This window comes from Erithacus rubecula (genome assembly GCF_903797595.1).
Source record: "Erithacus rubecula genome assembly, chromosome: 10".
In the NCBI taxonomy this organism is placed as follows: Eukaryota; Metazoa; Chordata; class Aves; order Passeriformes; family Muscicapidae; genus Erithacus; species Erithacus rubecula.
In genome coordinates, this window is record NC_136662.1 from 5,666,061 (window position 1) to 5,682,215 (window position 16,155).

General features: G+C 36.1%; 1 protein-coding gene across 5 annotated transcripts in view; it reads right to left on the bottom strand.

Moving 5' to 3' along the window:
- The window catches only part of KCNT2 (potassium sodium-activated channel subfamily T member 2), a 109,736-nt gene that overhangs the window by 36,219 nt on the left and 57,362 nt on the right, over positions 1-16,155 (bottom strand). For all 5 annotated transcript variants that reach the window (XM_079313484.1, XM_079313481.1, XM_079313483.1 and 2 more), the window contains 5 exons: positions 11,345-11,525; positions 9,166-9,330; positions 7,750-7,886; positions 5,872-5,935; positions 921-1,029 (listed from right to left, as the gene is read on the bottom strand). In XM_079313484.1, coding sequence (XP_079169610.1) covers positions 921-1,029; positions 5,872-5,935; positions 7,750-7,886; positions 9,166-9,330; positions 11,345-11,525 — 656 coding nt within the window. The remainder of the gene's footprint in view (positions 1-920; positions 1,030-5,871; positions 5,936-7,749; positions 7,887-9,165; positions 9,331-11,344; positions 11,526-16,155) is intronic.

Below are 16,155 nucleotides of genomic sequence, written 5' to 3' on the forward strand. Positions count from 1 at the left end.
TAGCTTTTAAAATTACAGCTTTAACTGTTGCTCTGGAGCTGTTCTGCTGGAATTTACTTTTTCATCACACTCTGGGATGATGGAGGAGACTAATATTTTTCCATAGAGTTGTTTTTATTTTTGCATGAATCAGCAATCTTTTCTTCCTTGGTATATCATTCAAGAAAATTGAATTTCATTCAAGAAAATTGCAGCTGAAAAGGAAAGCTTCACTTCTACATCAGAGCTATTTCTCCAGAAGTATTTGTGTGGTTTTGCAAATGACCATATAAATCTGTGTACTTACATATGTGACTGTTTGGATAGAAACAGAAAGAAAAAGAAACATATAATGCAGAGGATAGTTTGTCAAATAAAAGATGGTAATCTCTTCTTATAGGAGTGAGTTTTTTCAGATTTCTTAACATAATTTTGCATTTTATGCCATGGTTTCTAAGGCACACATTTTACTGGATTTAGAAATAAATTATATCTCTTTCCAAAATATTTGCAAGTAATTAATGTTTTCTATACCACTAGGTAAAAAACCAGTCCAATGATAAGATTTTTTTCCTCAATCATTTGTGGCATTAAATCTGAATAGATCTTAAACACCCCTTAGTAACTATGGTAAAGTAGACAGAAATGACTTACAGACATGGGTACAGTAAGCTGGAGACCTACCTGGATCTGTAATAAAGGACTACTTACACCATAAATAATTCTAAGTCTCTATATTATCTAGCATAAGTCTATTAATTATTTAAAGTGCTTGTAAATAACTCTTGACCATTGCTAGGATGTGTATTATTTTACAAAACTGCACATTTAATCAGTTCCTAAGTAATGAATATGTCCAGGGATTCTCACTTTGCTTGTGTTCCTGAAACAACCTGTCAAACACTAATGAGTGCTTCAAATGACTGCAATCTTCCACTTACCTGCAAACTTGATGTGGAATTTATTCTCAGGCTTCAGTATCTGAACATACAAAGGACAATTTGGAGCAAAGTCTTTAACTGCCCATGCTCTTAAAATTGTTTGGTGATCCTAGAAGAAAGAGTACAAGGGGGTACCAATGAAATACAAAAATAACCATGTCAGATTAGAAAAAGAATCTATTATTAGACTTGCTCTATTGAAGAAAACTCATTTTAAGACCAAGTGGCACCAGCTGGTAGGGATGTTTATGTGCAAGTTATATAATTACTATTACTTATTAATTTCTAGAAATCTTCCACTAATAAGGTATTTGAACCTCTCATATCTTCCTGCAAATGCTAATGATTGTGTCATTTGGAAAAGGGTAGCATTTGGAGGTGGAATGATTGTGTGAAAACTTAAGATGGCAGTGATTAGTCATGTCTAATTAATCAAAAACTATGTAGCATAGATGTCCTTCCAAAGAGACTCATAATTAAAATAGCATTAAATGATGACATCAGGAACTGGGAGTTTAAAATTGGGGGTAATTCTAAAAATATCAGTTTAATTAAAAGCAGATCTTTGTGAAACTAAAACATTTGCACAACTGATGTCAGGATTTAGCCAGCTATTAACCAAAGATTCCAAAAGATTTTTCAGGCTGTTAGTTTTTGTTCTTGTTACCACATGGCAAGAATGAGTTACCTGTAGGGTGAATAGTGCTATCCTTAAAAGTCATCTATGTGATAATGCATTCTTATTTTGAATTTTGTGAAGCAAGACTAATTCCAGTGTATCATCCATTGGTTTTTATTTATTTGAAAACAAAAAGAAATATTTCAGAGCTATATCTAAGAAACCATGCCTGGATTGAAGTGCCTTGCCCAGTCATGATGTTGGTGATATTTAAAGATAAAATATAAAGAGTGATTCATGACATTTGCAGCATCAGCAGTAAGAAAAGGTTTCAGACTCATGAACACAAGGGAAAATCTCTGCCTGGAACGAAGTGTAACTGACATTTTCAAACCATAATATTTTATTATCAATTGAGATGTTAACAAGTACTTTTTCTACTAGAAAAACTAGAATGGAATCATAAGAGGATGGCAAAATATCTTATTTCACATTTTTTCTTATTTGTAGTTTTATAGATGTAGGATTGCTGTGCCTAGTCAGGAGATTTAAGATCTTGGGTGTAACCTGCTGTAGGTTTTCCATGTATGCAGCCAGTTTTTTCTGCTTTTCTATAACATATAGCAAATTACCCTCCTCAGGATTTTTATTATGTGTGTGCTGCTGGGTATTTTGCTATTCTGTCTTTAGGTAATGGCACACCAACACTGCTTAGAACAGCAAATGACTGGGTAATGGTACATGCCTAGAAATACAGCTATCTCTATGTTAGATATTTTCTTGCATTTTTTTATAATTATTATTCTGTCTAAAAAGCCTGGTTTTATCAGAATGTGCAAAGATTGTTGAATATAAGAATGAAGATTTTGTTTAAAAATTATTCAAATTACCCTATTTTGTTAAAAACTCAAACAAACCTAGACCCATAGAAGTGAGAGTAGTAAAACTGAAAGTATGAAACTCAACACAAAATATTTTTTATATTATAGAAAAGGGACTCTTTAAAATAAAAATTTCTTGATGATTATTTGGCATATTAGCAGTTTTAACACTGCAGAGTAGGCCTTGCTTTCCATTTTCTAGTTCTGCTATGAACCAGCAGTCCACAAATATGTAAAATATGTATATATATTTATATATAAAATGGGTACTAAAAGAAAGAAAGAAAGAAAGAAAGAGAAAGAAAGAAAGAAAGAAAGAAAGAAAGAAAGAAAGAAAGAAAGAAAGAAAGAAAGAAAGAAAGAAAGAAAGAAAGAAAGAAAGAAAGAAAGAAAGAAAGAAAGAAAGAAAGAAAGAAAGAAAGAAAGAAAGAAAGAAAGAAAGAAAGAAAGAAAGAAAGAAAGAAAGAAAGAAAGAAAGAAAGAAAGAAAGAAAGAGAAAAAGGCAGGCAAGCACCTTAAGTGAGTTATGAGATTCAGTGTCTTCATACAGTATTGTGGCTCTTTGTTTTAAAAATGTAGCAATTTCTGTGCTGTATTGCAGTCACTTTAAAAAACCTTCACCTTTCTCCCAACCTGTGGCATATGTGTACACACAACAAACAGAGGTAACTGAACCTGAAAATTATGCTTCTGTTCCCATTATTAAACATATGTTTCTTTGGAAGGTGAGTGAAAAAATATATTCTCTTCTATGTGATCTCAACGAACTGCAGTCAGTGATCAAAAAATTACCACAGATACAAATGGTGATTAATATAGAGGTGATGTTTAAGTTCATGTATGAAAAGCTGGAAGTTTTAAAGTGGGCGTATTTAAATCATAAGAACTCAAGGAAATGCATTTAATATGTATTCTATAGTTCTGTTAATTGAATATCTTTCTTGCCACACATAACTTGATAAATTAGTTCTATCCTGCTATGTTTGCATCCATAATTCGATGCCATTAAGGCAGTATAACTTAGATTACCAGTACAGCAGAGTCACACAATTTTCTTAATGAAAGGAGGAAAAAAAGGTGCAAGCTTGAATTGGACCATCTCTGAATTTTCAGAAACCTGAGAACAAAGCTGTCAGCAACAGCAGAAGTGTTATCTCTAAAAGTTATTAACTAACAAAATAGCAAGCAATAAACAGCCAGGGGTACCGTGGCAAATGCATAAATCCTCTGCTCCAGGATTGTAGCTGAAGGGATAAAAACCCTCACAGGCTTCAAAAAATCACTTGAGTAACAACAGCTGTTCTGGTCAGGAATCTCCTCCTTTTATTTTGACAGCTGTCATACATAGGAGAGGATCCAAGGTTCTTTTATCAGTTTGTCAGCTTTTCAACAACAGCAGGGTGGGAAATCAGTGGTACTCATAAAGATTGATACTGGGGTGACAGCTGAACTTCCTTCAGCCCAGTGACTAACAAAACCTTCTGAATGCTAAACTGAAGCTGGAGCAGTGTAGGAAATTCAATGCATTTCATTTCACAGCTCTAGGGGGCAGTAAGATGAAATGGTTCTAAAAAAAATTAAGAATTTTCTACTTGCAGCATAAATAATTGCATTTCCTGTGAAAAGATAATCTGACAGCAAAAGAGAAAACAAAGCAGAGAGGTGACACTTTGTTTGAAAGCTTCAGATGCCAGTGACCCTGAGGTATCATTGTGGCCCAGGGGAAGGTACCACTCTGGTGAGATGTGCCTGTTTGTGTGCTTCAAGTACAAGGAGAAATGGAATATGAAAGAAGTCTGTAGTGGCAGCTGAAGTGTGCCAGGTACCATTCTGATGTTTCCTGAGGGCAGAAAGGAAGAGCTGCAGTGGGCCATGGCTCCAGAGCCAAACCTGCACCGTGCTGGCCACGATGGATGGCAGCTCTGGGAGCTCCAAGCAGAGTCCACTGCCTGCCCTACAGCACAGCCCAGCAGAGCTGAAAATTGTCTTTTCTTTGAGTAAATTCTGAGGCAGTTATGAGCAGAGATAAATAACAGCTGACTGGGGCTGTTGCTGTCCTTAATGCTGCATAAACCTTCCCAGTGCAGCATAAATCACCCACTCTGATTTTATGGGATTTCTCATTTGTAACCCCTGTGCAACTCTCAAGTACATTATGTGAAATGAGATGTTGTAGCTGATTTGTTCTGAATTCATGGCTGACACTTGGGCTATTTTGGAATTTTTCAGTCTCCTAGAACTTACAGGTATTTTTCCAGGTATTTGAAAGAACTCTTGCTTGTTCTTACCTTTAAATACCCCAGACCCTCTGTCATTTCCAAGCAGTAGGTCTGCCTTGCTTGACTGCTCTGGGCTTACTTACTGCCAGTTCAGTGGCTTTCACTGCTGTATTTTCAGGAGTCTATTGCTGATGAATCAATTCCAAAGTCCTTAGGTCAGTAAGTTTAAATGTCATGGCAAGAGCACAGGTTTATTTCTCAGGGAGCTCAGTGACTTGCAATGGATGAGTCCAGAACAGGGTCTTTATCTAACATCTTTTAACTAAGTTCTGATGTCAAATGAAGTAATAAGTGATAGAGAATATATTAAGTAATGCTACAGATACAATGCAATGCTCTAATTTCCCATTTTTTACTATATCTGCTTTCAACATTTAGAAAAATAATTGCTATTTCTTACAATGTAGCTCTAAAACAGTGTTTTCAGTTGAGATTGCTTAAAACATAATTACTGAATTATAAATGCTGGTTCTGTCTTGTTAGGCAATTTTTAAGCATGTTCAGGGGTATTCAGACTAATATTGAACCCCTTTGGAGTTCAAGATTGAACTGAATGAGGCAAGACTGCAATAATTTATTGCAGTGCACATGGTGAAAAATTTTAAGTTATGTTCATAAATCCATCCTCAGTGGACTTTTTTTCTGGATGTTTGTGATCAGCAGATAATTTTATTAACTGGAACAGTTGCAGTTCATAGAGTTTTATTCTTTTATCACAGATGCACCACACAGAGGTCTGTATTAGCAGTGTTCCTTTGTGGACAGTAACTTACCTGACTGCAAAAAACTACCAGCATGAGCAAACTTGTGGAAACTTATTTAAAGAATCTTGCCATTTTTCATTTTTAAAACAGGCCAATATGAAAAACGGTCAAATAGTCTCATATATACTGGTTACTTATATTAGTCACAAATTTATTTATGAAGTTGAATTCAGGCTTTACTTCATTAGTTCTGAATATACCAGCCAGCTGATACCTGTCTCTTTTCTCATTTAATAAATACAACTGATTAAATTGAATATATAGAGCAGCTTCTTGGAGTGATTAATGACCAATTATCAATGTATCTACAAGGTACTATGAAAGTTCTTTTATGCTATTCTGCCCTTGTTATATAAAAAAGAACTGAGAAAATCAGGAGCTCCTTTCATTTCTCCCTCCCCAACTTACAGCTGCTGTCCTGTCCACCTCACAGCGGCTGCTCAGGATGAAACAGGCTTCAGCATTGTCCATCCTGGAAGAAAGGAGACAAATCTGTCACAGCCAGAGTCTTGCACAGAGAAACAGACCACAAAGCTGAGTCTGTTCTCATTTCTTACCCTGGTGATGGTAAAAGCTGTGCCAAAGTAGTAAAAGCAGAGTGGTCTCAAACTTGATTTGCAAAGTGTTTACCTGCCATGAGTATGAAAGGTGAATAAATAGCACCAATCTGCCTGGTGTGTAATGATGCAATATGCACAAGTTGTAACTGGTAAGAATGAACAGGAGAGGGCAGATAATAGACTTTTCCTGCCTAGTGAGAGCAGAAAGTTGGGTAGATGTACAAGAATAATGTGTTTGGGATAAATAACAGACATTTCTGTGTATATATGCATTAAATGAACTATTTCCAGTTCTTGTTGTATTTCATTAGGAAGAAAACATGGGAGCTTTGTGAATAATTTCAGCTAAGCATGGGACAACTACTGGGAGACAGGGTCTTTACCAAACTTATAGGAAAGAAAATTTATTCAAATTGGATGAGATTTTTTTGCAACAATGCAGTATTTTGTTAATTGGCTATTCACTACTGATGCAGTCATCCAACTTTTGGCCTTTACTTTTTGGTGTGACCTTCATCATGTTATTTTGACATTGGGTTCACATATAATATATGGATAAATTTCAATAATGAGACTCTTCTTGATTATTTTATTGTTGTTGGTAACTATTACTTTATTTATTAGAAGAATTTCATCATTTGTCTTGTTACTTCCTCAGTACATTATGTTCTCATTAAAAAGAAATACACCAAACATCTTGGGTACTGGGTTATATTTCATATCAAATGTTCTATTAAATTCCCACTATGCTTCTTCCCTCAGGAGAGGTTGAAAATTATTCTGTGACAGGTACATTCAATTACATGTTCTGCAGGAAAAAGCACAGTTCCACAGCTGACTACCTCCAGGTTATTATAAGTGAAATTCAAGATTATATTTAGGGAACAGCCTAATTTTAATTCTTGTAATGTGTAGAACAAATGCCAGCTAAATCCACATATGAATTCCTTGTTGAAATCAGCAAGAAAGCAAAAAGAATAGTAAAAAAAAAAAAAAAATCCATCCAAAAGAAAATTTCTGATCCTTAAAAAAGCTTTCTTGTCTTGTCAAATTTTCAACAGCTGTAGAATTAGTTGTTATTTCAGTGGCAGAAGTCTGAGAAGATAACACTGCTCATGAAGCTTTCACAGATGAGATTCTTGGAAATAACTCCCCTCAGGTAAAGAATGACACAAATAGCCTGTCTGACACAGACAGGTATTAGCTTAATTTTACTAACCTATGACACAGAGCCATGCAGATGAGTTAAATCAGTTATTTGTGAAGAATCACCTCTCCCTCTCTTTGGAGAGTTTAAAGAGATGATCCTTCAACATGAATTCCAAAGTGAATTCCTTTGCAGCTCAACTGATTGAGCACTGGAGGTGTGTGTGAGGAACTGTGCTCGACTGAGGTGTTTTGATAAATGTCATTCACTATTAATTGGCAGAGAGCATCTCTTAGAAGTGGTGGAAGTATGTGGTAAGAGGAGGGCCCTCAGGAGCTCACATATGTACTATGCAGAATAGTTGCTTAATTTTACCAGGCTGAACTTAAGAAAACAGAATTGTACAGTGGGTTCAAAATTTCAGATATTAAGAAAAACAAATTATATCAAGGAGCTTTTCTTTGCCTTCTACATAAACACGGCTTTCCTTCTAGCACAGCTTTTGTTGCCTGTTAAACTTATTTATCAAACAGTATGAGTGAAAAAGAAAGTAAAAAAGAATGGGCAATATTTGCCTACTTAGCTCTCAACAGGTCTTGATCTTTCAGAGCTGAGCCTTGCAGGTAGATAACTCTTTGGGACCACATTGGGATTTGTAACACCCTTCGGACCTGAGCATCCATCTCCGTGGGACACAAAATAACCACATAATAGTCCTGCCAGAATAGGAAAAAAAAGGGGAAATTGTCATGGTTATTGTTGCTGGAGAATGAGTCAACAGAGACTTGGGATGTCTAAAATGTCTCAGATAAGACACTGACAGACAGAGTTTATTTCCTCAACTTCCTCAAAATTTTTTCCTTTGCATTAATGGGCCGATCCAAACTGCTTCCTGTGCTACTTGGAAAAGTGAGGATGGTTTGAAGGATCTGTAAGTGCACAAATGAAAAGGAGGGAAAAATGGAACATGGGAGAGTGAGAGTGAGAGCTTAGGCCAGGCTGGTCATAGAAACCTTCCTATCTGCAACACAGAGATTTTTGCAGAAAGCAAAATGGCACTGGATGCAGTGCACCATCTGTAACCTTCAGCTTCTCAGTGCACAGAATCAGTAAGGTTGGAAAAGACCTCCAAGATCACTGAGTCCAACTCAATTTCAGCTGTGAAGGGAATGTACATAAGCCCTTTTAAGTTACCTGGGTAGTATTAGGGGATTTCTTCTTTGTCTCCACTGTATCACAGAGCCTGACTCATTCTTCAGCTTAGTTAACTAAATGTGGTGTTTCAATTTATGTTTGTATCTATAAAGAACTGGATTTCTTTGTGCAATTGCTTATGCCTCTTACTAGCTAATTGTTTTGGGGAATATTTGGGATTTGGGATTTGGTAAATTGCTGCTCAGCCATTTGAGGGTTGTATTTGTGTAATTCCTGCAGTAGTTAATGAAGCATGATACCACAGGTAACTTAGAAAAAGACATAGAGAAGGTTTACTAAAAGGGAGAGTCTGCAGCAAAGGCAATGATAATAAATCCAAATTGATACCTCATGGAAATAAACTTCTAGATGTTCCCAATAAGCCATATGACAAGTCTGCATTACCTAGGGAATATGTGTACACTAACAAAATCTGTATTTTCTGTCAAGGTCTTTGTCCTTTAAAGTGCATGTATTTATTTCTTAATGTCCTCAATTCCAAGAGGATCTAATTTTTGCAACCCTGTGCAATGTGCTCTAGGATGCCCCTGCCTGAGCAGGGAGGTTGGTCCAGATGACACCCAGTGGTCCCTTCCAACCTGACCCATTCTGTGATTCCTAACACTGGCAAAAAACAAAGCACATTGTGAAAACCAAAGCATGTTTTTACTTGTGAGGATTTGTGGATCCAGTCCAAAACAATGGGAACAAATAAATTGAGTAGCTTTCATTTATTTTCTGTTTTGGGGTAGAATCTAAGGAATTTGCATGCAAATACCTGTCTCTAAAAAGACTCAGTACCTGCAGTCTGGGGTGGGCATAGAATTCATTTAAGAAATCCATGAGTAAGTCAATTTTCAGAGAGCTCACACACAGCACAACGTGTTTTTCAGTCTGAGCTCTGTATCTACTGTAGTTTCCTCCGGACTTTTGCCTCTCCATCCACAAATATGCCAGCTGTTCAAACTGCAAGAGATGCCAATTGTCAGTGAAATAGAGATCAGTAGGTGAGCACAACAACTCTACAATGACTTGGCAATGTTGCATCATTCATCTCATGCCTCTATGAAAAGCTGCCCTTAGCCCACAATATCTTTTTCTTTGTAAAATGTTCTCTAATAAGGTGATCACAAACCACGGCAATAGTGCCAGAATCTAACACACATAAACAGCAGTGAAAATTCCTTAAAATACAATGAGAATACACTAAATCACAGGAGTTTAGAAAAGAATGAAGGCTGATACCTGATTTCTTTAAGTATTTTAAACATCTGACCTCTGTTTTTTTAGTACTGTGACATAATTGCTTCCCTCATATGAAAGGTTAAGTTTTCACACACATACTGTGAGAGAGGCATCATTTTTTCTTAGTTTGGGCATCAACTCCTTCCAGAGATTTTATAATGTTCTGAAGGTGATGTTCTGTAAACTATACAGCTTAAATATATAAATAAATAAAGTTTGCTGTTGTGAGCTGAACAATTTATGCAGGGTAACAGAAAACATTACTGTGAATCCTCAGACCTAGGAGAATACTGTAACAGTCTGTAAAGAAACACAAATACCAGCTCAAAGCTTCTTGTAAGTAACGCATGTTTAATACTCAGCTCAATTTAACTGTATGCCTGTGTGATAGCATCTTTTTCTCATCCACATTTCACTGATGGAGAGGCTGGATTATGAATAATAACTGATTTCATCTCATTGTAGGGCAAAAGCTCAGGAGAGAACGCCTACCATCCCATTATATGTATGGAAGGCTATATGAAGCCTCATTATCACTACAAAAGTATAAAATAAATTAGCTAATAATAGGTAAATTCATGTGAAATTCTAGTACATTCTAGTTTATTTAGTGCTCTGTATCAGAACTACAATAAGGATGAAACATCTATGTCCTAAGAAATTCCAAATTTCTTAAACAGAGTACATTTTAGTTTTCAAACAGAATATATATTTTACTAATTTTTCACTGAGTAAGACTATAATTGTGTTAGTGCATATGGCTGTGAATACATACATTCAATATTTAATTAGAGTGTTAAATAAATTCAAGAAAATTAATGCTGAGAGCTTGAGCTTCAACCCTCCTAGGGCTTGTGTGTTGTGTGCTCACACTGAGCTTTAGCTCTCTGCCAAAGAAGCAGAATCTGGAAACTATGGCTGTGTGAGAAACTTTGGAGCTTCATGGTCTAGCAGGTCTACTGTAAGCTTGATAAAGACAGAGTGTCTCCCCACATCCTGTTTCCCTGGCACAAGGCTGGGTGATCACCACGTGTGGAACAGTGAGCATCCTGGCAGGGATTCCCATGTAACCTCAGGAGCTTCCTGTCATCCAGCCTCACCTAATGAGCTGGAAAACATTTGGTACAAATTTAATAAAGCTGACTGACTCCTTGAAATACTTAGATTTTCATAAATTGCTCTTTCCCTGTTGAAACTGTTAGAAGTCCTAAACTTAGGCAGGCATGAAAATTCCTAACTGTGCTGCTGGCTCTGTGTGCATGTGTTCCATACACAGCTGTGAACCCAATTTGCTTGAGTTGCAGATTTAATGAGATTTTTTTCAAGTTAGAACTGAGCTGTGAGAGTAAGAGAGGAAGTGGAGAGAACCAAGATTAGAAACAGGGAGAGCCTGCAGAGGAAAAGCTGAACTCATAAAGAAAGTGCTGGCTACTGTTGTGGGGGTTTTTGTAATGCTCCATTAATAACAAATCTGTATATCAGGATAAAGGCTAAGGCCTCTGTGGTATGTGACTGGTGCAGAAAACTTTCATCAGCAGCTGTTATCAGTGCTCTGTTTTTTAGTAAAAATCTAGAGTATAGGAGAACATGCAGGAAAAAGGAAAAAACCACAACAGGAGAGATAGATGGTTTTGACATTTTCTGTGCAATAATAATGCTAACATAAAATTATTTCAGTTATAGTTCCTTTGTTTCAAAAACAATTCTGAAGAGAAAAAAAAAATTCCACATTTACCTGTATGGGCAACACCACAAGAGCAACACAGATCATAATGACAACAAGCAGCTTTGAAGGCCATATCTTGGGTGTAACATCCCCAAAGCCCACAGTAGAAAATGTCACTATGCAGAAATAAAGGGAGTCAAAGAGAGTCAACCTGTTTCCTGCTCGTTCCAGATGCTGAATTCCACAAATACTATGTAGAAAAGAATGAATAAAGACATGAAAAATAAAAACTGTTCAAGCTTGATGATTATGCAGAGAACTATTTACAGAATTCATAAATTGCTTAGCAAAGACATTTTTTTCCAAGAAAAGTAAAAATTAGTATCAAACCAGAAGCGCTATATTGTTACAATTTTCAAATGTCATTTGTAATAAAAGAAACACATTTTTTATTATTCTAATATGATAGGCACAACTGTTGCTAGGTTTTGCTTAGTGGCTGTTGTGAAGGAGAGTGGTATATAGAACATCATGGATTGATGCAATTCCTTTCTAAACCAGAACAAAACAGATGGTATAGAGCTGCCACCATTTAACATTTTTTATAGATATGTTTCAACTTTTTCAGGGAGGGTTTGCTGCTGTGGCCAAGAAAACTACATATACAGCTTTCTTTAAATCTCTCTCTTTATGCTGGTCTCTGGCCCTTTCTGTGGTGAAAGTTATTGAGGTAAACCAGTTATAAGAGGACATGTTGCATAGTGGAAGGTTTCTGTTGGTACAAATGGGTAATGACTGTCTGGGATAAACTGAACATGAGATTGCAGACTACTGAATTATCAGAGAAAAGGGCATCCAGGGTCAGCCCACAGGTAGGAAGTGGGAGGTGGAAATTGGTAAAATTCTGCTCACTAAAAGTACAGGGTAGAAATGCAGGGCTTGGCTGGTCTGTAATAACAGAGCAAGTGGAGTTCATCCCTTCCAGTCACACATTCCTGAGAAGAAGTAAACAGCAGCCCGAGGTAACTGATAATTATTTTTCTTGGAATCAGCATGATAGGCTTTTGGTTTTGAGAAGCTGTAAGACAATCTGTCCACAGGTCACTGTGCTGTTTCAAACATTGCAGATTTCAAAAGTATTTCACTTTGTACATATATCACAGCAAAGAGCTTTCCAAGCTTAAAATATGATTTTCTCTGAGATAGTGGAATGACTTAGATCAGTTCAGGCTTTTAAATTATATTCACCTATATAAAAAAAACCCCAATGTGTGAACCACCCTGAACAGCACTTTTTCTAGCAGGATGACTTCTCCTCAGAGAATTAGATAAATAATTAACAAATCATATCGTATTCCTCAGTAATTATTCTAGAACATACTAAATATTACTTCTTCATGTATGGTATCCAGATGGTAAGAGTCCCTCATTAATATCTGCCATGGGAAGACCTCTGCATCACCAGGGAGACCCTGTGTTTATAACAGTGTTAGCAGTTGTTCTTCTGTTCTCTGGTCTGTTCTCCAAATTTAATTTAGCTGTGGGCAGTGGCATTTCCAGAACATATGGATCAAATTCCCAGTTTCCTTTTCACAGTTCTAGCATTTGTAGTTTTCACACATCTCAAAATGTTCTAAAAAGGGTGGGGTTTTTTCCCCTGTTGTTTGCCTAAGTATGCTTCAGTCAGAACTGATATTTATATTCCTATCCAGTTCATCCCACATTTTTCACTGGAGTTGTAATCCAGATCTTCCATTATTTCACTATGTTCACAGTTTTGCTGGTTTGTTTTTTTTTTTTTAGAAAAAGGATAATTATATTTTTGTCCCTGAAAATACTAACAGAAGGACTGTAAGTAATTATGCTAATGAAGTTTTCTTTTGGTCTCAGACAAGGAAGTTTCTCAGCTAAAGCCTTTTCTAGTTATAATATGAAATAATGAAGTATATTGTAAATGCACTGAAGCATGGAAAAAGAAGTTATTTTAATATCAATATTCACATGAGATGCATGTCATTTTAAAAGCAGAATGGAGATAGATTTTCGATTCTTTATTTTAATATTCTTGATCACCTGTGTGAATTTTCTTCTCTCTAGCTGCCTTTTGTTGATATATCCCAAAACCACATAACCTTGACTTCAGGAATTAAGCTCATAAGGGCCAGGAAAGCAGCAGGGAGCTCACAGTGAGCCAGGGATATGGCTCCCCTGTAACAGGACTATTACACCACTGCCTCAGCAGATAAAATATTTGCAGATGAGGTTGTATTGAGCCACAATGCATGAGCCTATCATGGGTGGAAATGTATTTTTTCTGGTGTTCAGGCCTGTGAAATTACTAGGTGTTTGTAAATGCAAAATGATCAGTTTTACTGCTTGTATCTGACAGGATGGATTAAAACACAAAAATTTGCTACCCTCAGGCTAGTTTTTTCTAATTTTCAAGGCATTAGAATTATTTCTTGCTCTTTTTATAAAACCTTGACAATTTTTAATAGCTTGATGATAGGAAAAACTCATGTCTTGAATTATTATTATTATTATTATTACTATTTTTTACTATTATTATTACTATTATCATTATTGAGATTTCTACAGCCAGTCTATCCAATCATACCTTAGTTGAACTAAGATAATTTACCATGAACCTTTTTAGTCTTTTCTAAGTGAACAGTAGAATTCCCACTGAATTCAGTGAGATCAAGATTTCATTTACAGTTCTATGTATCCCTATTCCTTAAAGCCATCAATAATGTGCCTGATCCAAAATGTTGTGGATTCAAGATGTTTCTCATTGAACTTAGTGGGCATGAGCTCAATTCCCACATTTAGTTAACAGTATTAAAGTCAGAGTTAACAGTATTGTAGACAAAGGAGCTGCTTCTTTGCTGAAGAGGAAATTCAGCTGTTCTAACAGCTTGTTGATCAGAGAGCACCAAATTGCAGAAAAAAACTGGTTTTCGAAAAGACAGCTTTATGGGAGTCTAATTAAAAATTAAAATATTACCTCTGTGACTACGCCCCCAAGAATATTGCACTTTCAGCTCACCAACAATGCCTTTAGAGAAATATTACTCAGCATTGACAGCACATTCCCATCTGCCTGGGAATTACCTGATTGCATTGCAGAGAGAGTGCAGTGAACATCAGTGCATGTCCAAGAAGCCAAGCCCACATTGATTAGTTATTCCATTCCCCACAACTCACTGACATCTTTTAATTCATCCCAATTCCTTAGATGAAAAAGTACCAGTTTGTTTGGGTTTTTTTCAGAAATGAAGTGTTAATTGTTACTTTTAGCAAAAATTTTGCATGGAAAAATACATGTTCTTGTCTGCTTTCTTGTTTCCTGACATAAAGAAATGTGCAGTAATTCTGGGTTCATATTTTGCCTGTTTTGATATTTTTGGTGATATTTTTATCTCCTTTTCTGCTTCCTCTTCCTCTTTCATCTCCTGAAGATAAGTAATTTATCTAGTCATCATTGGAGAAACAAAATTATTTCAATCAAGAAAGGAATATACAGTAAAGCATTGCTACAACAGCAATGCTAACACCTACTTGTTTTTGTGGAGAAAATAAAACACTGTAATAATCAGTACACAGAGAGTCTCTAGTTAAACATAAGGCCAATTCAGCACCTTCTATGCCAATTTTAGAATTCCTGTGAATTCAGGAAGGCTGTCTTTTCACAGTGGATCCAAGGGAAGCACTTACAACAAACCAAAATTTCCTCAATGCAGAAGAGATTTAGTATTTCTAAAAAACCCCATAGAAAGACAAACTAAGTGTCTGCTGAATCAAAAGTAGTATTAGAGAATATATCACAAACATCCAGAGGACAGAAGTATGATTTAAAACACTCAGCTACCACTGCACTTGAAAAACAAAAAGTAAAGAGAATAATATGTAATCTCTTAAGATTGGTAATGTTTAGTTTGGGTATTAGTTGAACTTTTGAGAGTTCAATCTCTGTTTTACTGGAAGCTTTCTTTCTAGTTCCAGGAATCTTTGTTTGCTTGAGTATCTTATGTGCCAAAACTAACTCCTGTTTGTAAATAAGCTGTCTCTACATGCATTACAGAAATAAATACTGCAGAATAAAATAATCCCTGAGACTGTAATTTTTTTATCATACTGCAGAAGGATGTCACAGAAATGGATGTAACAAGAACCATTTGGACAGTATGTTGCAAATATGTTACATTTACTCTCCTTGTTTATAACAAATTGTTTAGAGTCTATTTGGTGTCAATTTATATTTTCATTTGTCAGCAAATTAATCTGATTTCTACATTTTCACTTCTAGAGAAAATTACTGTTTACACATACAACCTCCTGAGGTCTAAAATAATGCAGCAGAGGCTGAGTCAGAAGTCAGAGCTGCTTCTGTGTGCTGAGGCTTAGGCAGCAATTAGCAGCACTGTTTTCTTTGGACCTGTAACTTTGAGCTTCACCTTGTGTAATTACTTTGCCATATTTGCAGCAGCTGGCTGAAGGGACCAGCTAATGAATGTGTTTCAATCAACGTGGATCCATTTCACCAGACTGTGATTCTGTGGCGAAGGCTCAGTGCTCCTGCACTAGAGAAGTTACACCTGAACTAACTCACAAGCTTAGCAATCCTGCTTAAGCAAATGTCCTCAGTAGTTTCTCACATCTAAACCTCTTCAAAAATTCCTCATATCCTACCAGAGAATGGTGATGCTAGAACAAATTAGAAATTAAGCTCTCGTTATTTGATTGTCCTTGATAATGCCAGTTGCTGTTTATGTTATTTTAACAATTTCTGAGCCTACTATCACAGACTTTTTCTTTATGAGAAAAAATTGAAATGAACTACCAGTCAGCAAAATTGTTGACAGACCACTAACTGTAGC